Source organism: Bactrocera latifrons, unplaced genomic scaffold (genome assembly GCF_001853355.1).
Source record: "Bactrocera latifrons isolate USDA-ARS-PBARC rearing strain unplaced genomic scaffold, ASM185335v1 scaffold_140, whole genome shotgun sequence".
Classification (NCBI taxonomy): Eukaryota; Metazoa; Arthropoda; class Insecta; order Diptera; family Tephritidae; genus Bactrocera; species Bactrocera latifrons.
The window spans coordinates 638,514-663,356 of record NW_017534853.1 but is presented as its reverse complement, the minus strand read 5'-3'; the positions used below and the strand labels follow the sequence as shown (position 1 = coordinate 663,356).

Genomic DNA, 24,843 nt, shown 5'->3' with positions numbered 1-24,843 from the left:
GTTAAAAGTTTGACAACTCGCTGCTAAAAATGTTAACAAAATCAAACCGCCTACGACTTGCTCGTTACTCTTTTTAATAGCATTTTCTTACCCTAACTGACCGCGACCAATAGATGGCGCATGCTCACTCTCGAATAATTCAAAGTTTGACTAAATAATGAGAAAATTAACTAAACTAAAACAAAAATCAAAGGTTTCAGAACAGGCAATTGTTAACAAAGAAAATGGAAGTAATATCTTAAACAAAAATAACTAAATAGTTGCAAAACTACACAACTAAAAATACTTGACTAGCTATAAGCTGAGAATTAAAGTCAAAAACGTGGAGGAAATCAGCAGATATATGAAATTTAAAATGAAGTGTCTAATGAATAAGCGAAGAAGGAATAAGTGGTAATTAAAAGAATATTTACCACTTCAATACCACTGACGCTAAATAAAAATAAGAAATTTTAAAGTGAAAATTTTGATATAATAGTAGCTGTTAAATGCACTAAAGTGTTTCAATGGCGTCAAATTTGGTTTCTAACAAATGTGCTTGAGACTATATATGTAACTGTAAAGCGCATACCTAATTACTAAGATTTGCTGCATAAGTTCAAACTCAAACAATTTGAATGTTAATCAGCAATAATATTGGTTTCTTCTTATAAATAATAAATGCAAAGCGCTTTGAAAAGAACTTTTGCTCGATGTAAATCAACCTTTAATCATACAAATTTTACAGTAATAATTCATAATAATATAATTGTTTTACCGCTAAGCTTAAACCACTATGTAAGAGTGTACATAAATATATAGAAAGTAAGTAGTTGGAAACTATGCATACACGAAGTGTTTAAGAGTCTATGTTAAATATTGCACAACACTAGTTCCTTAAACAATTAGTTACTCGCTGGCTTAGATGTAATGACGAGTTAGCTAGCGTCCCAACGCATTACAATTACTTGTGTGCGGGAGAGAGCCCACGCAGAGTAGTTATGAAGTAATGATTACTCCTGCGCTACAGTGTGTTAGATAAACTTTCATGCGTGTAATTATTTGTGCATTTTTTGCGCTTGAGTTGCTTACAACAAAAGCAATGTGAAATAATTTTGGGATTTTTTTTTCAAGTTATGCGCTCGAGTTTTCGCTTAATTATTGTTAGCTGTAATGTATTTAGAAATTTTAAGTGTTATAATTTTTAAGTGAAACAAAGCAAAGCTTATTTTGCCGCAACTACAAACAAAAATCAATATACCTCAAATGCATTTCAATTTTAATCAATACTTATGTATACTTTTAAATATTAAATGTGTGAAAGTAGCTACTAAATATATATTATACACTATTAGTTATGTGCTATTATGTTATGTATTGTGTTAAGTTAGTGCAAATACTAAGTGAAAAGCAAACAAGTGTTCTGTGTATTTTTAAGCTTTAAATTTTAAAATTTTCATTTTTAACTAATATTTTTAGTTTACGTTTTAGCGCATAACACTGGCATACAACAACTATTTTTATATGTTAGAAATACAATTCTTACGCATAAATATTAACGGTAACAAGTAATGCGGCTTTCAAATACAATTTTTTTTAGAAGTGGCAAGCTGTTTCTAAACTAAATTCTTAAAATTACTAAATTAAAGCAATAAACTCGGTCTAGCCACACAGTGCACATATATATTTATGTTTAACGTGTCGTTAGCATTTATTTGTATGCGACTAATTTACAAGAATTAAAAAAAAAGATTAATTTTTATTCGGCTCATTTACAAGCATAAAAAAATATGAAAAACAAAATATGAAGCAGTGCTGTTATTGTTAAGCGTTTAAAAATAGCTTTATGCAACCAAGCTGGTCTTTTTCAGCACTTACAACATACATATGCATATATGGATTGCTTTAAGTAAACTCATGCTACTTCACAAATTTCAGTTGTTTATAGTTGTTAACGCGTGGCTTTTAAATTTAAATTTTAAGTAGCAATTTGCTGCAAACCGCTACACTGTCAAAGCAGCACTGTGAAAGGCACTGTGCGAGAACACTCTCCGAATGGCAAGCGTAACGTGCACTCGCTATACAGCAACCTATTTTAATGCAGAAAACACACAGAAATACCTATAAACTAAGTTGGTTATTGTATAATTCTTTACGCATACAAACAAACATTTATAAATATGTATAAAAAGTAGCTAATGCAAATATTTTAATGCACAACTTTTTTGTTTACGCGCGTGTCTAAAAAATCATATAATTTTGCTTGCTTATAATTATAAATTTTTATGATTTTAAGTTTTGTTTATAACTTTATATAAGATTTTTTACGTTTCAAAATTATAATTACAACTTATTAATAGTAAAAACGTAATTGAATTGAAAAAAAAAAAAAACAAAATAACCTCAAGTTATATAACAATTAAAATTAACGAAATTTATGTAAAAAAAAATGAATTAATAAAATCAGCGTTAATGCTGGACATTGAACATTTTGTGATATTCAAAATTATTATTTTTGGAAATTAGTTAAGTTTTAAAGTAACGAATTATTGTAGCAATCACATTGAAAACTCATTTAAAGCATTTCGAAAAATTGTTCATGTGATATTTTCGGTATCAAAAGCACAGTTACAATATTTAAAATATTTTAGTAACGTAAATTAAAATAGTGCTCACTGTTTTGAAGCTTTAAAAGCAAACGAAAAATTTACGAAATAAATAAAAAACACAATTGATAACAAAATTCCCTTTCGGCGCTCGTCTTTAGCACAAAATGTCAAGCATTAAACATATTTAAGTCGTAATAAGTCTATTTGTAAACATTTGAATTCTGTAAAAATGGCATAGTCATCTAGTAAATACAATTTTAAGTAATGTATAACTTTTGTTTTTAACGTTTTAGCTGTTTATGATTTATTTTTTTTTTTTTAATTTTTGCTTTTCATTAACTCTAATTTGTTTATAGGTTATATGTTAAAAGAGAAATTTGTGTATTCATTTTGTTACAATAAACTGCAAAATTTGTGTACCAAAAAATTTTTAAATAAAAAAATATTAAAAAAACATTAATTTATTGATTGATTTATTCCTAAAATTTGTTGTTAGGTTATGACGCAACGAAAAATATTGTTTTACATATTTTTTCTTTATTGCCCTTTACGGCATTTTTTTCTTTTTATTATAAAAAGCAGCGTTACTTATTTTTAACAAGTTGTTGTTGCTTGCAGGCAGCTAACAGATATTATTACAATTATTTAAAAGGTGCAAAAAGTGTAAAATATTTGTCGCACAAAATGGTAGTGATTACAAAACTAGATAAAATTACGTATAATTTATTTCAATTTATTTTATTCTGTCATTCTAACTATAGCAGGTTTCATGTAGAGCGTTAAAAAATTAGATGTGGGCAAAAAATAGCAAGACTTTTTAATTTATATTTCGCGCGAAAAACAATTTTTCTAGGTCGGTATTGGAAAAAAAGTTGGCACAAGGGGAGTTACCTTGAGAGGGATGACATAGATTGAATAAATTACGAATTCCGAAATTAAGAAAAAGTCTTACTATTTATTGCTCATGAGTATGTGCACGAAATAGGCAGCGAAAAGTTTGAATGAAAACTGTTGACTTTGTATTTTTAAACATCTGTTTGAAAACTCAAGCTTCACATACGAAAATTATAAAAATTTTATATACCACATACATATATGTATGTATATTATATTATATGTTTACAAACACAATTTTTCAATATATTTTTGTATGCCTTTAAAAAGCAGTGTTTCTCCTATTTCCATAACCACGTAAAAACGCAGAAAAAATATAAATAATATATATATGTATAATTAAATTTCCATATAAAAATGTACATAGAACTTTGTTGTAGGCCAATATCCAACGTAACGTCCTTGCTCAACAAACAATTTTTTATAAAAAATAGAAATAGTACTTAAAAATATATATCAAATCATTCGTTCCTTCTTTATGTCTTAATATAAATAAAATTTATGGATTTACAAACATGAAAACGTATGCAAATTATGCCATGCTAATACTAATTTTTGATGAAATGTTGAAAGCTGCATACTAGAAAATACATTTCTCAACTAGCTCAAATAAATCTAAAAAAACATTACTAACTGATATCTTACCTGCTGATAAAGTACTTGGTCACAATATTACATAGTAATGCTAATAAAAAAAAGCATATAAAGGTGTTATTATAACAACGTTTCCTATAACGTTGAAATTGCTAAAATTTAATATTCTATAAGAAGATTTTGAAAACTTAATACATGCATGTCTACATTCTCAACATTACAGCTTATTTACATGTATGAAAGAAAGCGATATCACAGAAAAGCATTTTTCTTGTAAAATAATTATATATGCTACTATATTCTAGAAAAAAAAAAACTAAAAAAAGACGAAACTCTATTTCTTATGTGTACTTTCGAAATAAAATAATTCTACATTAATAGTGATGATAATGAAAATATGACGCGAAAATGCTATAAGCGTGATTAAATCTGAAAATTTACAAAATAATAAAAATGTTGCATATTCATTTATTATAAGTTAGAGTAAAAATAATTATAGAGGTCTTTGGCTAGGCATACGTTTGGAAGCACAATTCATTCTTCAAGGTTTTAACGATTTCCGAACAACATGTTTGACGGAATTTAATATATATATATATATATTTTTTTTTTTTTTTTGTTGTACAAAAAAACATTTATTATTTTTCTAAAGCTCTATTGGAGAGATTTCAGAGACAACAGTTGAGTCACAGTAAGTACGGTTATATTTTGAGCGCAACACCGCTGAATTACAGGGGCGAGAAAAAACTATGGAATATTATCGGGTTAGTACAGTATATTTACGAAAATAGTTTGTAAGAACATATGACCAAAAATTGATAATTCATTCTTCAAATATATGTGTATCGTTCCCTTCAAAGTAATCCCCAATAATCTTGTGCCAACGTTTTCCCCAGTCATTAAACCAGCTCTTAAATTAATTTTCGGGATAGCCTTCAATGTGCTTAGCGATTCATGTTTAATGACACAAAACAGTGTCCCCAGTGCGTTCGTTTAGGTTCGCTGAATAGCCAGAAGCCACACGAAGGCGAATAATGTGGTTGCGGCACGATATTGGTTGAAAATTTTACGAAAAACTCACGAAGTACGCGACGGTGCGTTATCGTGGTGCAAAGACCTCGGCCGGTAGTAAATTCGGGTGCACCATAGCACGAAAATCGAAGAAAATTGTAAACATAACCCATTTCATTTTTCACATGCTTTGATTTGTTTTTTTCGGTTCGGCTCACTATTGCTACGATATTTGGCCGATTGATCGCCTGTTTCTGGGTCGAAAGCATACCAAGACTCATCCCCAGTAATAATATGTTTTATGACAAGCTTTGTTTCGCAGAAGTTAACGCGAGGTTAGGGTGATTTTGAAACCAACCGTGATTTCACTTTTCTTATGCACGAATGATGTTTCAAAATAGTTTTCACTGATCGTTCCGAAATTTCAACTAAGTCAGTAAGATATCTGACTGTTAATCGCCGATTCTCAAGCACCAATTTCCTTATTTTATTGACGTGTTGATCATCAGTTGATTGCCGTTCTGGACGTGGGTCGTCGTCAAGGCGTTCTCGACGCTCTTTGAGTAATTTGTTCCAATCAAATTACTCGCGACAAACAATTATAATCGAATGCCTTTTTCAATTTTCTGAACGTTACGGCAACAGAAATTTGATTCCGCACACAAAATTTAATGGACCTTCTTTATTGAATAATTTTACTCATCGTAAAAATCGCCGACTGCACTTACATATGTATGTACTTCAGAAAAACAAGCGCATACTAAACACCAATGCAAATAGATTGCCGTAAGCACTCACTACGGACTTTCATGCTAATCTTACTGTTATTTGGCAAAGGGATGTTTATATATTATGGATAAATCAAGTACCCTCAAATGTCTGCTGCACTTGCAAAGGAGGTTTTTTCCTTGTTCGATCTACCAAATAATCTGAAAACCCGAAATATCCACCAAAAATTCAAAAAACCACAACCCGACAGACAATTTTCTGACTTCTTTACTGTGATTATTGAATTCTAATTGGTATATTATTAAATCAAAATTATTCCAAAAACATAGCGTTTATTATTCTAAGGCTTAATGTTACACAATTTTCTTAGTTTTATTTTCTGGCGCGTATATAAATAGTCTTGTTGGTATTCCGACACGGGAACATGCGACATATAACATGTGAAAAGCATGAATTTTCAATATTAATGCCACTAACACTTAGCGACTGCCCTTGTGATTTATTTATCGACATTGCAAATGCTAGCCACACTGGAAATTGTAACCGTTTAAAGTCGAACGGCATATCGTTCAAATCTAGATGAATCTGTGGAATTAAAATGTTTTCGGCTTTGTACTTCCCTTTCAAAGGTATGGCTTCTATCAAGTTATTCATTAATCTCTTCACCGCAAGTCGGGTGCCATTGCAAAGACGTAGCTGGTTTATATTCCGCAATATGATTATTACCGATCCGAATGTAAGAATTCCGTTGGATAGTTAACAATCAATCGATTTGTATGTAATTAATTCACCAGTTATTTTATTTTGAATTTGAAAGTTCATTTCATTGACATCAATGTTTTTTGCAGCCAATATAACTCGATCGCGCATCCAAATCTTTATAATTTGGTACAATATTTGGCAAATCCTTTTCAATCAGTTCTGTCTTAGATTTCATAAAGTCATAGAAATTGGTAGGGAACGTAATGTATCCAGACGATGAGTAAACAGGTATTTTTCCATTACCAATATCGAGCAATTGCTTTGAAAACGTTTCTCCAGATTGGTCATTCTGCATTTGAGCGTTTTAACATATTTCCATAAAATGGATGACTTTAAGTATGCATTAAGTTCGTCGGCTGGCGTTGATCGTGGTATTACTGGTAAAGTTTGTCGAAAATCACCTGCTAATAATTACACCGCACTATCAAAGCGGTTTTGGTTCTATCGCAAATCTTGCAAAGTGCGGTCTAATGCTTCTAAAGATTTTTTGTGTGCCATTGTGCACTCTACCCAAACTATTGATCTGCATTGCTGCAACACTTTGGCCATGTTCAAGGGCAACTTGAGTGCGATGAGCTGTCCGACCGCCTTCCAACAACGTGGCTGCAATACCTGCCAAAGCAAGTGCAAGTGCAATACCATTTTGGGATCCAATCGTTGCCAAAATCATTGATATCAAAAATGTTTTTCCTGTACCACCAGGAGCATCTAAGAAAAAATCTACCTGTTCCATCGTTCTCTACTTTCCTAAGAGTATCGTAGGCGTATTTTTGTTGCTCATTTAAAAGAGGAACCTTTTTTGGAACGGTTTCTTTTAATGCCTCGGAATCATACTGAGTTTCGCGTCTCAATTCTACTTTAAATACCTCATGCATTGAGCGATTGGGCGTGGTCATTCCTAAATGTATTATTCATTTTTAAACTTAAATATTGACAAACAACGTTTGTTATAATGAAATGCAGCTCTATAGGGTTAACACTTTTATTTTGTGGGTTCCGGCTCCATCGATTCCATTCAACTTCATTCCGCGTTTCACGTTGCTCAACGGTTTGATTTGCTCTGGTATTTCTTTGACTTGCAGTGTTATGGGTTTTGCGACTTAAATTTGTACGTCTAATTGCCGGCATACTATAGTACTTATTCTTTTGTAAAAGTATCAAATTGGTCTATCAAAACGTTCCAACACTATATTAATTTGACTAACCTTGTAGAACAAACACTTCAAAAAAACACACAGTACAAATTATCCTGTAGAAGCCAATGTGAAAAGTACACTAAGAAATGGTAAATGAATTATGTAGGTATTTTGTTATTATAACTACGACCGACATATGTATTTACAATGAGCATGTAAACTACGTTTCTTTGTTTTAATGGCAACGACGTGAATATTACTGCCAGTGACATAGCATTTTATTAAACAAGTGAAATGTTCTACTTATGTTCTTCTTACATTAGAACCTCTCCTAATAATAACAAATACAACAAAAATAGAATTAGTGAAATCGGTCCAGCCACTCACGCGTGATGCCGTGACCAAGGGAAAAATGGATTATATGAAGTTTGTCACGAAGTTTGTAACACCCAGAAGGAAGGGACAGAGACCCTATAAAGTATATATATAAATGATCAGTATGTTGAGCTGAGTCGATTTAGCCATGTCCGTCTGTCTATCTGTCTATCTGTCTGTATATATACGAACTAGTCATTCACTTTTTAAGATATCGTTTTGAAATTTTGCAAACGTCGGAACTGCCCTGCAAACTGAACGATCGGAATCAAGTTCTTGTATGGAAAACTTTCACATTTGACAATGTATCTTCATGGAATTTGGTACAGATTATTTCTAAGGCAACAATGTAATCTCCGAAGAAATTGTTGTATCTACTTGACTTTGTTTGAACCTATGAAGGTTAAAGTCGACACAGTGAGTAAATCAACAATTTTAGAAAAATAAATCATATATAGGGTGATGCGTTTGGTATTTGCACACTAAACCTGCTTTATTACATTTTCTCATAGAAGATCATGTCAGAAGTGTATATGTACATATATTCAGAAGCAAGAATCAAGTCGACTGTTCGATATAAATACCGAGAACGGACAGCATTATTAACCCGACAGCATTTATTCAAATTACTTAAAGAATGTTTTCTGTCGCTGCAACAACAACAACAGCAAGAAGGATATTTTGTTGTTATTAAAATGGTGAAATCCATTAACATTCATTAGAACACTAAGGTCCTGTGCTGACAACATTACTGGCAAAGTGCACGCTAAAGTTTTTCCTCCAGAACTATCAAGTACAATTTAGGTGCAATAATCGCCCAACATCCAATATTTGACAATTCTTCAATCGATTTAAGTATGTGAGATTTTAAATTGTTATTGATGACTTTCTAACCAAACTTGGGATTGTTGAATAATGCAAATAATAAATATGCGATGTACAAAGCTTTATTGGATATAGCCGCATTTTGCTTTCACACAAGCTCTTAAATGATTCCGCCATTGGGTGCATAGTTTCAGTTATTGTCGACGATGCTGCTTATGCCAAAGATTTGTTGGACTTTCCGATTTCCGTGCCGAAATCGCTTAACTGCTTTATGCATGTTTCACCATCTCATTTTAGCTCGCTTTCAAACGGATGTTTATTGACTACGCAGAGGATACTTGGTCTAAGGTCGGAAGTCCTGAAATGCTTGCGCCATTTGTAAAAGAATTGTTTATGACCACTCCCAAGTGAATGGCGCTCAAGGAACTTTCCACACTTGTGTGAACTTCTTTACATGGCTCCATCCTCCTCATTTTTGCCCCAGTTATAGGTTTTTTTCACAAAAATTAAGCGATCTAACTTCATTCCAAGATACTCAGATCTAACTTCTTTCCGGGAGACTCCTCACTAAACCATATCAGCAGCTGAATGCTAACCACCTTGAACTCTTGGAATAAAATTTTTTGCGCCTTTTGAAAATTTTGCGTTGATTTTCTTCAGCAATGAAAACTTTTCATCTGTAAAACGGCCGTTGTTGGCCGTTGAATACGTTTCACTGAAAAAGCGGATTGCATCCATAGAGTCTAAATTGTTTCAAGACGATCAGCTGGTCGATGGGAGGCTTTCATATTGAGATCATATCGATTAAGTCCTGCCATTGATTTGGTCGTTGTATAATTCATTTCACATAATTTTCTGGTTTCTAAAGTTTTTCCGAAAAGTTGTTATGGCTGAATTGGTTCGAACCTCGCGAATACTACCAATTCTTTTCAGTCATCAACTGAAGACGTTTAGAAAAGCTGTCAAATGTATTAAGTTTTTTCGGAAGCGAATTTATTTTCCTTGTATGCATTAAAAACTTTGTAGCAGAATATATCGCAAGACTAAGTAAAATAGTTAATAATATCGACATACATATGCTATTCACTTTGATAGTTGAATAGGCATTGTTGTCAATAATTTTGTCATTGCATTGGCAACAAGAGATATTATTACCAAGCCGGTAAAGAACCTTTTTTTAACCAGAACGTAACTGACAGATGGCTGCTAACCAGACATTGACAGACGGTCCTTATACTTTTATAAATATCAGTACGAATACATAACTGGATATTGTTGTGCATGTACGTAACTTATTCGGAATGAAAACATACGTCAAGAAGTTTTCGTACATTTCGTTGCCATTTTTGATAGCGCTATATTTTTATTTTGCACTTCCGCTTAGATCCACTTAACAATTAATTTTTCAAACAATTTTCTTGGACGTCGTATATGCAGTTTTGTTATACGAATGGCTTACAGGTTCCACAGCGCCGCTGGAAGCTTCCCATGAAACTTCCAACCTTCTTGACATGTTAGTATTGCAGTGCGTATTCGGTAATAGGGTAGTTCCGTTCATTAAATAACAGGAAATACACGAAATTTCCCCATTTTAAAAATAATACACACGTTCATTAATAAAAAAATATAAAACCCCATTGTGAAACTTATAAACATTTTTTGCAGAGATTAGAACTGTACTTTTTATAGAAGTATAACTTATCAGATTAAATACTATTTTTCAAAGTTGGTTGTTGGTATATCAAAACAACAATGGGTGAACAAAATCAAAATATGTTATTGTAATTTATCTTTTTCCGACATTATTTACGTAAACCAAATGCAAATATCCATCGTTCCCACGACAGTCGGTTCTACGAAAACCGGAACGGACCCGGATTTTTATCCGGCCAAGGACTGTCAACTCGGCAGAATTCTGCCGTTTCAACAACAACAACATCCATCGCAACTTGTAAAATACGTTGTAAATATCAATAAAGTTTCCTTAAATAGCTTACTTATTTCATTAAATTAAATTAAATTTTTTATAAACTCTTTTCATTTCTTGTTGATACTGCAGTTTTTGTATCTAAAGCAGAGAACATATATCGTAATTTACGCTCTCTGTCTAAAATGACAGCAGAACCGTTGACAGAAAGAAATTGATGGATTTCGGTATTATGGAATAAGTGATGCGTTTCCAGTTTAAGAAAGAAACGAGAAAAACTCATAAAAAAGAAAACTGCGAATTTTTGTTGAAATTCGGGCGCAATATTGTGTGAAAAAAACTATAATCTGTTTAAAGTTGTAATATTGTGTATGTTCCTCATGAAATTGTTCAAATTTTGAAAACAGATGTCAAGAAAAGTGAAATTTTCGCATTATTTGTAAAATTTGCAGCAAACTGCATTGGTGATTTTTCTGCGTTTTCTGCTAAAGGGAGGGCGAAGCGCATACATACAGAGATTATTCTCATTGGTGTATAACAAACGCTGTAAGTTATTTACATACGAAGTTTGCTAATGCATTAATTTGTAGCACCGGCTTTGGATACCATCCAAAAAAATATGCATATATGTGAAAATAGAGTTTACTGATTTATTATTATCATTTACAAGTTAACCCGCTATTGTACCCTCAACCTGCTATTGCCCCCTCCCTATAGTAGTGCCAAAAATTGCTCATTGATGGTGTGAAAAATTTGTTTGTCGCGTTCTGTTTCCATTCCATTTTCACTTATTCACTTGCATTGCTTCTGTTAGTGCGCACCTCATTTATCGTCGAGTGGGTAGTGAAAAGTACAGCGCGCCACCATTTGTGGTGATTTCAGTGTAAAATTTTATAATGCACCAATGTCTGGCAAAAACGTTTATGTAAAATTGATGAACAACATTTAGGAGTGACATCGCCTCTCTTAAGGATTACTGAAGTTAATCTTAGTCGGTGTAAATCGTGTTCACCTCCAAATCTGCTAATAATTAGCATATGTACTTTGATATATATTTCTTCGCACAGATACATATGTGTGAATATAGAAAATACTGACTTATATTCGCCGTATTCCAGTGTAAAAAGCAAAATAGTGAAGAGTGAAAAAGTGTAGATATTTTCAATGTCATTCATATACGCGTAAAATTAATTTCAATTGAATTTCGGATGTGTTTTGTAAAATAACAACTCCATACTATTGACTGCGAAACATACCGACATTGATTATTCAATAATCTGATTTGAATATATTATAAAGAGTAAAAACAAACCATTAAGGGCTAAACAGCTGGCTTTGTTGACAATAGGATTTCGTTAATCATATATTTATATCATGGTAAATATAAAAATTAGTTTTAATATTTTGTTAATTTTATATATGTAACTCAGGTGTTCATAGAAAGAGGGATAATCTGTAGTCGAGATTCCAAGATTATCCTCACATGTATGTTTGCTGTGTCTTACGTCGAAAAACTATCCTAAGATAACACAAATTTACAGTTATTTCGCGACTGTGATGCTAGGATTTTTTGAGTTGTGGTCAAGCAGTGTATTGATCAAAAAACCACCATTTACTAAATTGGTTACTTACGTAACCGCAAAGAACCCGAATTTTTATCCGGCCAAGGAAGGTTAACTCGACAGAATTCTGCCACAACCACAACAACTAAATTGACTAAAATAGCAGTACTTGATATATTCCATATTTTTCTTTCAGGTTTTGGTAGGGATTAATATCCAAGGCAACAAATGAAAAATTCTGGTTTGAATACAGATAGCATATAGTTGACAGGTCAAATCGATTGTAAAGATCTTTGTATATACAATACAAAAGGAAGCGTTATAGCTTCAATTCTGTCAAAGTCTTTTTCTTTTTCAGAGAGTGTAAAAGAAACTGACTGAGGGTATATATCACTATAATATATCAATAATATTTATCTAAAATCATCAATATCATACTGAAATATTTAGGTACTTCAAGTACCTAAAGCTTTAAACTAATAAATGAATTTAATACATATAAAAATTTAAAGAATGAATAAGTTAAGATTAGTTTTGAGAGAAGTACAATTAATATCCTAGTTGTATTTGAATGTGTATTTTAAGCGAGCAACAAGTCAATTGTGCTCTAAGTCAACTTGAGCGGCACGAATAGCATAAATATGTGTCGGTTAAACACTGCGACAAGCGCTTCGGAAAGTGGCACAGTATTTATAATTTTTATTTTTTCATACAAATTTTCGTTTTATACAAAAACATACACAAATATATACATATATGCACATATATATGTATATACTATATTTGTTCATATAGTATTTTATAAATATTGTAGAGAATACATTTTTTTTGGAGGTAATTATAATGCTTGTATATTTTTTTGAACACTCTCAATTATAGATTTTTGGTTTTTTACATCTTGCAGCTAGGCACGAAATGCACGAGTTTCCCTCAATTTAACATCAATGGGAGCTAGTTGGGATCAATGTGTAAACAAAAATCATATATCGTAGGCACGTAAATGCTAAGAACGAACGTAATTATTGTATTGTAAATGTATAATATGCAACGAGAGAAAAAATTCCGATCACTGAGTGTTACTGGACAGGAAAATGTATTTGAGAACATTTGTCTTTAGTTGCGTTCGGTATATGAGATCGATCAGATCAGGACCGTTGGTTGTGCGTTCAATCGTATTTTTAGTTATATTTAATGTGCAACACGTCGCGTTTAAATCTATTTTTGGTGATTCTGAAATTTATGGATAATATGTACGGCAACTGTGATGAAGCACTAATATGTGTAGTGGTAATACTGGCAGTTTAATAATTCACGTACTTAAAGGAATATTAAATCAAGCAAACGCTTTGATTGTTCGACGCTATGAGCTAATTATATAATATAATGGCGAATTAAATCAAGTAGATGACACTACGTTGGTTGTACCTTCTGACGTTGGTTTACGAAATCGAAAATGTCGAAATCTATGCGAAATTCGCGTCACAACAGTCGCACCGAATCCTCGAATTCGTCCTCCTCTCCCAGCAACCCACCGCGAAAGCGTGTCAAACGATGTTGTCGTAATTTCGTCACTTTTATGTGTACGCAAGTGGGTGTAGGCGCATTAATTGTACTCTATGCTATCTTTGGAGCGCTCTCCTTTATGCATATAGAACGAAAATACGTTGACGAGAAGACAGCCTATGTCAGTGAACTGCGGCATAATTGTGCAGAGAAAATGTGGAATATCACTGAAAAATTTAATACTTTTGACCGTAGCGAATGGCAAAATAATACCTTAAATATATTGCAACAATATCAAACAGAAATCGCCACATTAATAAAAAATGGCTATGTTGGACGGACACCAGAACAGATTTGGTCCTTTCCGGCGGCATTAATGTTCTGTTTATCGGTCATCACAATGATCGGTTATGGCAATATGGTACCACGTACACCTTGGGGCAAAGGTTTCACGGTCATTTATGCCACTTTTGGCATACCCCTTTATATACTATATTTCCTTAATATGGGGAAAGTGTTGGCGCGTTCATTTAAGTTCCTTTATCGCAGCTTACATGAGTGTGCGCAGGAGCGCAATACATATGAATCTCGTATGGATGCACTCGAAAATGGTAGTTTAGGTGCATTACAACGGAAAAAAATCATTGTACCATCAACTGCGTGCCTGTGGGTAATCATATCCTATATTATAACGGGTACTATTATGTTTGCGAATTGGGAGAAATGGTCTTTTCTAAACTCTTTCTACTTCTGCATGACATCATTATGCAAAATTGGTTTTGGTGATTTTGTGCCTGGTGCATCATTGATAACAGCGGCTGACATAGATGCAGCATCACTGAAAATAAAAGAAGATGCCTCTGCTGACCCCGAAGACTTGTTCAATATGCAACTAATTACTGATCAAAATTCAAAATTGGCAATTAATTTTTTCTATATGCTAATAGGCATGGGTTTGGTTTCCATGTGCTACAACTTGATGCGAGAGGCGGTACGCATGAAAATAAAGGAGATAAAAGAGGATACCAAACTATGCTTGGAGGATACACGTGCTCGATTTATGGGATGTTGTGGAACACGAGAATACTATGACGAAGACTACTACTAAATAACTTTCAAGACATTTACCCAAATATATGTGTATATATATATGTATATATTAAAACATTTATACAGAGTGTTTAGTGAGTGAGTGTGATATCGGCGTACCTATCGCGAGTGTGTAGTTTTAATTTTGTTTAGTTATCGTTTCATCGACAACGAAAGTGCTTAAGTGGTCAAAGACAGGCCACTAACAAAAAATGAATTGTGTTTATAAAAATAAATATTTACAATTTGGGGTAATTACTGACTAAGTGGGGTATGCGAATGAGCTTTCAAAACTGTTTGATTTATATTTAATGAAAAAAGAAAAACAACAAGTATTTATATAGTGGCGCACATCAAACTGAAGCGGAGCTGGGAGGAGAAATTAATTATCAATAATGGTTCGGTAAACAAATTCAAAATCCATATTCACATTTTTGAAATATATTTATTTCCTCATAAGCAATGTTTAAATAGACTATGTAACTTAGCACGAAGGTAAAAGACAAATTCTATATTAAGACATTAACGAGCTATATTTGTATGTAAATATACAAAATATATTTTGCTTTATGTATGGTGCTGTTAAATGTACACAACAGTATCGTTCTTCATTATAAAAATTTTGTTTTTACAGGCAATCATTGAACATTTTTTGAAACTACAAAAAAGGGTCACAAACTTCGGGGTAATGCTAGGCGGCAGTACGGATCGTCTATGCACACCGAGCACATCAGCTGGCCCATTTCGTATTTTTGCCGTTACTGGCTTCCAAAACCGGGCAAATGATATTGTATATTGTCCACCGATACGGCCGACAGGCAGCGAGAATGCTGAAGATTCAACTGCCGTTGTTTACTTCGGCGGAGACGTACAGGTATGTTCCACAATATAATATAAATAAAACTTTTTTTTTAATATGAACACAAAATTGATTGGCGAATGTTACAAACAATCACTCATAAATTCGACAAGCGTTAAAATGAGTTTAAAAACTTATATTTACACTTTCTCTTTCGCAAAATGATAGTGTTCTGAAACATTTATATATACCCAGATTTTAGCCACTTGAATTAAAACTCGAAGTCTTAATTTTTTTAATTATGAGTATACATATGTAGGTACCTATTAAATTGTATAAAATTCGTCTTCTTCTTGTTTTAGGACTTTCCGGAGAGCATGGAAACGAACCGAGATAGTCGCGGCTACATGAAATACAACTTAGAGAACTCTGCCATATTGCTACGTGAGGCTTTTCCGCGCGCACATATCATTGTCATCCGGCCTGTAAGGTAAACAACGATTCTTTATCTGATAGAATAGTTTTTTTTATTATTATGATAACAGAATTAAAATACTTTTATTTTCAATTGTGAACATAGAATGGAGTTCAAAACTTTTAGTTGTTTCGACAATTTTGTACGTGGTAATAACGCTGGTGTCCCCGACCATACTCCAATGAACCACGCTTTACAACATTTAGAAAAGTAAGTTGCCATCAGATGCATACCTAATAATGATACGCAATAAAAAATGTATTCATTTTATACTTTTTTTCTACAGATTACTTCAAAATCTTTCTCAACGACTGATCTCCATACCCGAAAATGAGATAATGGACCAGGCTGCTCAAGCAGCCGCCGCTGCAGCTGCTGTGGCCGCCGCCGCCGCATTGGTATCCTCTACGCTCTCCACAGCATCGACTGACACGTCCGCCTCCTCATCAGCATTGAATGATAATAATCAAGACATGGACATAGATATATTACAAGTTCAGGAGAATGTAACAGTTGATGCAGATGGGGCAGTAATATTTCCAAATGCCACCGGTGCTGGTACTGGTGGTGGAGCTAGTAGCGGAGGAGGTGTTACAGCATCGACAAATAATGCCGCTAACAGTAACATAGCGACAACGACCGCAACTCCACATAGCACTCAAAAGGCTCCTTTACAATCTACCGCCCATCAAGCACAAACAAATAACGCACATTTCAATAATATTGGTGGTGGTAGTAGCAACAGTAACGAGTGTGTAGCACAAGCACAACAACTCACCCGTCAAAATAGCAATCCTTTATGGTGGAGAGAGAATTTGAATTTAGACAAAGCGAAACTGGTTCTAATCGGCTTCAGCAAAGGATGTGTGGTCCTCAATCAAGTGAGTCACATTTGGTGTAAAAATCTGAAAATATATTACCTTTTACACTTGCATGTAATGCCTTTAAAAGTACTTTTTTTAAAATAGTTGTGTTGATTAAGCTGTATAGCATTTTTACAACCTGAGGAGGGTATATTCAGTTTGCCCCGAAGTTTCTGGCCCCAGATGGAAATGGAGACCCTTTAAAATATATATATATATAATAAGCATGACAAGCTGAGTCGATACCCGAACTAGTTCCTTAGATTTTGAGTTAAAATATTCTCCTTTCTCCCCAAGAACCGATATCAGACCACTACAGCATATAGCTCACATACAAACCGACCCATCAAACGCAAATCCTTGTATGGAAACTATTTTATTTGTGAAAGTGTAATTCAAGTTACGGTTTCTATAATATTGAGTAATTTTAGAGGCATAACTATTATAATATATTGCATATTATTCCACAAACTTCCAAGTATTGGTACATTAACTAATGTTTATTTTTATTGCAGTTCATTTATGAATTTCACTACTTAAAAACTCTAACACCAGATGATAGTACAATGATACGTTTGCTATCGCGCATCAAAGATATGTATTGGCTGGATGGTGGGCACGGTGGCCAAAAGAACACATGGATTACGTCCAGAAGCCTGCTGGAAACGCTAACAAGAATGGGTACTTACAAATCAATGCAAATTAAGTGTTTCTTATAATAAATATTAATTTTACCACACATATCACACACAGGCATGAATATTCATGTACATTTGACACCGTATCAAGTGCAGGATGATCGTCGGCCGTGGATACGAAAGGAGGAGAAAATTTTCACAGACATGCTACGACGCTTAGGGGCACCGATCACGCGTCATCTACACTATGATAGTCAAACAGCGAATTTAATGACACATTTTGAAGTGTTACAGGCTTTTTGCCAGCACATACATACGCTAAATCAGCAACAACAATTACAACAACAGCAAACAGCACAGCAGCAGCAACAACAAGCGTCGGCTCTGCAGCCGCTGCAGCAATCTTCAAGTAACATTCAAATTAATGAACAATTACAACAACAACAACAAACGCAGCTTAACAATACAAATCGTTCAGAGTTGGGCAAGGCAAGCAATAGTGGAGCGAAGTGACACCATCGCCGTCGCAATGTTGGCCGTTTACATTTGCGTAGAGTAGCAGCAGCGGCAGCAGCAGCACCGACCAGCAGCACATCGGCAACGACGTCAAAGAAAGTAATGCATGTATCGCCACAACCACAACAGCCATTACTGCAGCAGCAGCAACATCAGCATCCTCAACAACATCAACCTGTAGTCGCTACACCATCAAATTTCACATTTCTCGACATAGCAACCACATCAATTGTAAATAATTATACGCGACATTTTCCACAAAACACAAGCATACCAGCTACAGCTACAGCTACAGCCACAACAGCAGCTATACATAACCGTCAACGCCAAAAAGCGCCAAATTTGCAGAGAGTTCGACCAAGACACAATCAACGTCAGCACCAACACAGAGGTCAACCAACTAAAATTCACCATTATTCGCGTGCAAAAGGTAGACTTCTGCATCACCAGACTTGTCGTTAAATGCAACGGGCACTAAGGAATCATACAAATATATGCGTAAACATAATTATATATATTTGTGCACATACGCAATTACCAGTCCTTCGTGCTCTGCAAAATTATTATTTATCAATTAGTTTTGTGTTGTAATTTAGTATGTTAAGAAAAGTTTATTTCAATGGCGATTCATATAATCTAAAAGCATAATAATACAACAAATTCGAATTAAATTTTAATTGTAATTTATAATTGGCAGACATTCGGTCTTAAAGAATGAATGTGTATGTATAAAGTATGTCAACCGAATAGTTTAACTTGGCTTGTATTCACTGTTAGACATAAGTGCTATGAACACATTCATAAACAATTTAAATGTTGTACAATTCTTTCTCCCACTGAGACCAATGACCTTGCCGTGGAGAAAGGACCAGAATATGGTTTAAGTGGATTTTTAATGTTAGGCTACATTTAATTTAAGTATTGCTATCAAAGAGAATTTGGTGCACTAAATTTAAGCGTTAGCTCTATTCTAGGTAGATTGCTATGTATATTTAATTCAATCCATACATTTTTATAATTTTTGATAAATCTGTCACAGATCAAGTTTTTTATACACATTAATCACCATTAACCAGTGCAATTTCTTTAGACATTTACATTTATATTTGTTTTAATTTTCTATTATTTATTCACCTCTTATTTAGAATGCATTCTTTTAAGATAATTTACTTATATTCTACAAATTCGCAAACAAAAACTGCTTTTTGCTAAAAAAGAAATAAATTTATTCTTATTTAAATGCAACTTTGAGAAAAGATATTAAAATTTGAATATTATGTTCGAAATTCACACAACCATATACAAGGACTCTAAAAAATAATATTATTTGCTCAACTTATTAACAATTAATTATCATTTGATGGGGTAGGTTATAGTCAAGGTCACGAAAATTACTATTTTAAATTTTTTTTTTGTAACCAGAAGTTAGTGGTTTACAAAAAAATCGAATTAAAAAAAAATCTATCAGGCACTATTTTTTATATTTCGGATTTACTTCAAGGTCTATTTCTAAGGTATTAAACTTTCTTTTTTTTTTTTTTTTTAAATTTTGCTACCCCTAGCCCTTCGTGATAACCCTATTTGCAATCAATTGTATATATATTTTTTACAAGTGTTAAAAACTACACTATCTTGAACGTCAGCAAGTATATAATATATACATATTATCTATTATTACATATATAACGGTGTACTAGGTGTAAAACTCTTGCACTGCACGTCAAAAAACAGTTTCAAAGTTTAGTTGAAGAAGAAGTAGGTCTTACAAAATTATGTCGACGAAATGCACAAAACATATAAACTTTAAGAATACATTATAAGTAATTGCTCTTAATAAATTCTACTGATTTCAGAGTCTTTCCAATAAATAATATTTTTGTTTGCATACTACAAATGTAAAAAGCTAAATACTATTTTCGTCATATTTTTTTAAATTTATTTATTATTATTATTATTTTTTTTTTTTTTTTKTAATGAAAAACTGAAAAGAGTATGCGTCCAATTTCAATTTAATTTTGATATACAGTTTGTATTGTTTCACTCTACATACTTTGTTTAGCATTTTAGCATTTGTTCCACATAAAAGTATTAAATTTATATAATAAAATATATTCCTTTATATTTATATATGCATATTGTCCTTTTTTGCATAAAGTAAAAAAATAATTTAACTTATTATAGTAAATCTTACAATCATGAGTCAGGCCGTACAATAACATCATCAAATATTACCATAATCGTATCAAAATTCGCAAAATTTGTTTTTTAAATCTCTTGCAAATTGGCAAAGAAAAATATTACAAAAACGAAAGTAACTCATTCAGCTGATTCGCCATATAAATATTTTCTTAAAAATGTGAAATCACATAACTTAAAAACAAATACTTAGTGGTTGTAGCAGGTAGCTAGTATAAAAATTATGAGCATCACTTGAAAATAGGCGTCTCTTAAAAAAAAAGTATGTAATTTGAAAAGGATTATAAAAGTTTTGCCAAAATAAAAGACGAGTTTTACAAATTCACGATTATACATGTATACCTGTTGCAAAGCAACCAACGTTACAAAACCATTTTTAACAACAGCTACTACGGTGTGATCAACTCAACTAATACTTTTATAATTTGACAATTATTTCGTCAACAAATAAGTCAATAGAATCCACAGAACCTAGTGTACAGTAATATAAACTCGGTCGCGTACCTATAAAAGAACAGGCCTACATGTATATGTGATAAGAAGCGAGTTTGTGAAATATTAACACAAATAATAATTTTTTGTGTTGAATGTCAATAAACGCAATTACTGTGGTGCAATGACTCTGTGAAATCGGTCGACAGCAATTTCATGTAGAAAAACATTATACCATTGAAAAATAAATGTCGCTGAATTATCTATCAACATCTATCTGGTTCGCGGTTAGACTCCACCATGATTTGTTCAATAGTAACTTTACTTTTCTTGTTTTGTACAAATATTAAAATTTTTTTTTTGAGCTATTATTAAAGTTTCTTGAGGTTTGTTTTTCGAATTTGTATTTTTTTAAAATGGTGGTTTATATATCTAAAAGCAAATTTTTTGAACTTTACTATTTGAGGAAGGTATTGTTGTCTTCATGCCTTTATTCCTTTTATTTTTATAGGGGATTTGCAGTTCAATTTTTCTAATGTGGTTCGGTTTGTGAAAAATGTCTTAAACTGATAATAATAACCGTTAATATTTCCCAATTTTACTTTTACACACTTCACTTCAGTTACCATTTAAAATTATGAAAAACAGTATAAAATACGAACACAGAAATATACTTGTGAATTTACGCCATAAAAAGCATCGAAATATAAATTCACTCTAATTGAAAAATAGATTATTAAACTAAATAAATCTTTGTCATAAACGCTAATGAATTATAAATTAGGAAGTTTACTTTCATGATAAATGTACCTTTTCGAATTTGCAGTTCAAAATTGCCATATTAAAAATGCTAACCAAACCAAGCCCAAGACATTGTCGATATTTACGTATTTGTTTCAAAAATTATTCGTAAGTGATAAAAATTTTTATTTGTATATACATTTGGCTTATTGAAAATATGTCTGAAAACATTTACAAAATTACAAGTATAGATTTAGCGATGCTTGATGTAATAAGTGTGTGAAATGACCATTTCTCTTAAAAAAAATTAAATCAAATGTTAAATAACACATATACATTAGTCGACTTAATTTCAAAGCGGGCTCTATACTGTTGTAGTTGATTGAACCAATATCTACATACATATTGCAGAATTTATTCTCGACGTACGCCCTTTTGAGATTAATAACTCCTAATATAATATACAAATTATATTAAGAAGAAAAATAAATGAAAACAAAGTGAAAATATAATTTATAATTATCAACTGAAGAAATTATATTAAGTTATCCATAATTTTTGTTTGAGAATATTCCTGGTATATTTCAAATATAACTTATTAGCGTAAAGTGGTGGTTTTCGTAAATTTTTGAAAGATTTTCTTTTGTAAATGCACGTAAGTATTCTTTCCCAAGAGAAAAATGGCTTCTAAGTTAAATACTGGAATAAATAAGTTATAATCTTTATTATCATTACAAAATCTAATTACACATAATTCAATGCCCTAGTACTTAATAATTGGAAATTTTGAATATACAATCTATGAATTTTATTCTTCTTTGGGTATAGAAGCTAATTTATTCACAAATGCAAATTAGACAGACTTATAAGGCGATTTTTTTAATGCACAGCATCATTTAACATATTCGATTCAAAATCCTATTTATTTGAAACTAGATCTACATTTACTACACTAATTTTTAAGAGTATTGCTTCTAACACTAATATAACCGATAACTAAATTGTGGTGCATTACAGACACAATATATATAATTATTGTGTACATTTATTTGTACAGCTAATTGTCAACCATTCATCGCTGCCATCGCAGCAATCACAGATGCCATCATTAACACGACTACTGTGTACAAACACGTCTACGCCGCGCCCCGTGATGTGTCTTTTTTGGTATTTGCAATAAAATCTTCCATTTTGACAAGCGTTTGTGCTGGGCTCGTCACTTCCATCTGATAAACAATCGCAAAAGTCATCATTGACACGCTCAAATAGCACCTCTTTGCTACCGTCCAAACAGCGAAACTTGCCGTCGAAGTTTGGTTTATACGAATCATAATCGAACAGACGAATCCCGCTATTAAAACAATTCTGAGTAAATTAAAATTTAATTTAATTTTATATAAATTCACCGTATAATTTTTATAGAATCATCCGGAGGTTTAATTTCTAATGCCGCAACTCCCTCTCCGCCGCCTCCTCCTTCATCGTAGTCATCATTCTGTTTACGGCCAAGAGATTTTATCACTTCCAAATGTTTCTTGCGAAGCCCTTTCATCGTATCTTCTAAGCTCCATGGCGTACTTGCACTATGCAATTGATTTATGGAAAAAGCTTGATAGATTATAAACACTATGCCTAATAGGAATACTCCTAATAACAACATCTTGGACTTTTGTTTATAGAATGGTTTATAATAGATATTTTCACGTTTAACCCAAGTTTTTCGCATTTTGATTTCTACTTAATGACTTTTTGTTAATGCCAATACCTGTTTGTTTCTAATTTTTAGAAAAATAATAATTTTACTTATTCATAAATATAAAAATGTAAATGTGTCAAGAATTACTTTTGTTTACTTGCCACTGCTTTTCGATTGCTCGTGCTGCCGTGGCAAGGGTTAAGAACTGAAGGGCTGTATTCTTACAAACTAGTAATTAAAAAGTTCAATAGTTGTGAAAACAACGCTTCAAACTCTAACAACTATCAAAGCTTACTTTTATTCAACAAGAAAATTAAAAATAAAAACAGATAAACAATTAAACTGAAAATAATTTTTATCAAAGATAACTAAACTAAACGATCTGGCAGTGCCATCAAATTGATTTCAAAACAATTCAACAGCTGATTGTTATTCTTATCAAGTGCTAATAATTTTGCTTAAAGACTTTTTAATTTGTAAAGAAGTTCGAAATAATATTTAAAATGTCGGGGCCTTACAATTGGCAAAAGTCTACAGAGCGACAAAATGCGACGCAATCTCAATTAGTAGCAAACAGCTACGATATCCTAGAGCGAAGCTCTGCGAGCATACAGCGATCCAATCAAGTTGCAATTGAAACTGAACAGATAGGCACTGAAGTATGTAGAAATGTTTAAGAAAACTGTGATAATAAAATATATTTAATTTTCTTAAATTTAGGTATTATCTGAATTAAATGAGCAACGGGAATCTTTATTGCGTTCTACGCGGCGGCTTCAAGACGCAGACGCAGACATTGTGCAATCAGGAAGCGTTATAAGAAAACTGCGACGCGAAGTGCTTTATAATAAATTAATTTTAGTTGTCATTATAATTTTAGAAATGTGTATATTAGCCGGATTGCTAGTGCTCAAATTTGTACATTTTTAGCCTGATATTAATAAGGCAAAGGAATTGAATACTCTTGTAAAGGAAACCGCAATGACACAGACACCTTTCAAAACAACTATAGCATGGCGTAGAAAATCTATATAACCGAAAACCAGAACCGACCACCAGAAAAATATTTGGTGAAAAACACAACATAAAATTAACTAAGCTTTACTCGAAATCTTTCAATTCATTACACACAATTCTTTTTATTAAACATTTATGTAAACAACATTTTTCCTAGAGCATAAGCTAAACCAATATTTCCGAGTGCGTTTACGCTAAAAGTAGTGCAACATTTCTAAGAAATCTGTATTTTTATATGTATTAAATAACGATTACTAATCAATACACATCCAGACGTAAATATTTATGGGTGTATATTATAATCGTAGTAGTAGTATTTTATAAATGATATATGCATTTGTATGTATGCAGTTGTGTATATTTATAGTATGTACATAATAAATGATAAACATAATATTCAATATCTTTGTCTTTGTATATATAATTTGTATTAAAACACTTGGCGCCAACTTTCTGCATTCGTAATATTTTCATA

At 32.4% G+C, this 24,843-nt stretch overlaps 4 protein-coding genes across 7 annotated transcripts; 3 read left to right on the top strand and 1 right to left on the bottom strand.

Annotated features, from left to right (window-relative positions):
* Positions 1-11,114: 11,114 nt before the first annotated feature.
* On the top strand, positions 11,115-19,506 carry LOC108965493 (UPF0565 protein C2orf69 homolog). 4 transcript variants are annotated; one of them, XM_018927956.1, is made up of 7 exons: positions 11,115-11,387; positions 15,630-15,869; positions 16,157-16,284; positions 16,375-16,479; positions 16,556-17,150; positions 17,648-17,813; positions 17,886-19,506. In XM_018927956.1, exons 2-7 carry the CDS (start codon positions 15,684-15,686, stop codon positions 18,281-18,283), a joined length of 1,578 nt encoding a protein of 525 aa, XP_018783501.1. In that variant the 5' UTR covers positions 11,115-11,387; positions 15,630-15,683; the 3' UTR covers positions 18,284-19,506. The 4 variants fall into 4 exon arrangements, with proteins under 4 accessions (XP_018783501.1, XP_018783499.1, XP_018783500.1 ...); XM_018927954.1 differs by lacking the exon at positions 11,115-11,387 and adding an exon at positions 11,552-12,218; XM_018927955.1 differs by lacking the exon at positions 11,115-11,387 and adding an exon at positions 15,260-15,393.
* LOC108965496 (TWiK family of potassium channels protein 18) lies at positions 13,492-15,107 on the top strand. The gene has a single exon (XM_018927959.1). It carries the CDS (start codon positions 13,857-13,859, stop codon positions 15,012-15,014), a length of 1,158 nt encoding a protein of 385 aa, XP_018783504.1. The 5' UTR covers positions 13,492-13,856; the 3' UTR covers positions 15,015-15,107.
* Positions 19,507-22,343: 2,837 nt separating the features above from the next.
* LOC108965497 lies at positions 22,344-23,590 on the bottom strand. Its single transcript, XM_018927960.1, has 3 exons — positions 23,499-23,590; positions 23,062-23,430; positions 22,344-23,006 (listed from the first exon to the last, which is right to left on the bottom strand). The coding sequence occupies exons 2-3, from the start codon at positions 23,379-23,381 to the stop codon at positions 22,688-22,690; spliced, it is 639 nt and encodes a 212-aa protein (XP_018783505.1). The 5' UTR covers positions 23,382-23,430; positions 23,499-23,590; the 3' UTR covers positions 22,344-22,687.
* Positions 23,591-23,758: 168 nt separating this feature from the next.
* LOC108965498 (vesicle transport through interaction with t-SNAREs homolog 1A) lies at positions 23,759-24,730 on the top strand. The gene is made up of 2 exons (XM_018927962.1): positions 23,759-24,010; positions 24,072-24,730. The coding sequence occupies exons 1-2, from the start codon at positions 23,855-23,857 to the stop codon at positions 24,279-24,281; spliced, it is 366 nt and encodes a 121-aa protein (XP_018783507.1). The 5' UTR covers positions 23,759-23,854; the 3' UTR covers positions 24,282-24,730.
* Positions 24,731-24,843: the final 113 nt, after the last annotated feature.

Coding starts and splice junctions, on each gene's coding strand:
- LOC108965493 (XM_018927954.1), top strand. Junction 15,870..16,156: donor ACTTCGGCGGAGACGTACAG/GTATGTTCCACA, acceptor TTCTTGTTTTAG/GACTTTCCGGAGAGCATGGA. Junction 17,151..17,647: donor GATGTGTGGTCCTCAATCAA/GTGAGTCACATT, acceptor TTTTTATTGCAG/TTCATTTATGAATTTCACTA.
- LOC108965496 (XM_018927959.1), top strand. CDS start 13,857: ATGTCGAAATCTATGCGAAATTCGCGTCACAACAGTCGCACCGAATCC.
- LOC108965497 (XM_018927960.1), bottom strand. CDS start 23,381: ATGCGAAAAACTTGGGTTAAACGTGAAAATATCTATTATAAACCATTC. Junction 23,007..23,061: donor GATTCTATAAAAATTATACG/GTGAATTTATAT, acceptor TTGTTTTAATAG/CGGGATTCGTCTGTTCGATT.
- LOC108965498 (XM_018927962.1), top strand. CDS start 23,855: ATGTCGGGGCCTTACAATTGGCAAAAGTCTACAGAGCGACAAAATGCG. Junction 24,011..24,071: donor CTGAACAGATAGGCACTGAA/GTATGTAGAAAT, acceptor TCTTAAATTTAG/GTATTATCTGAATTAAATGA.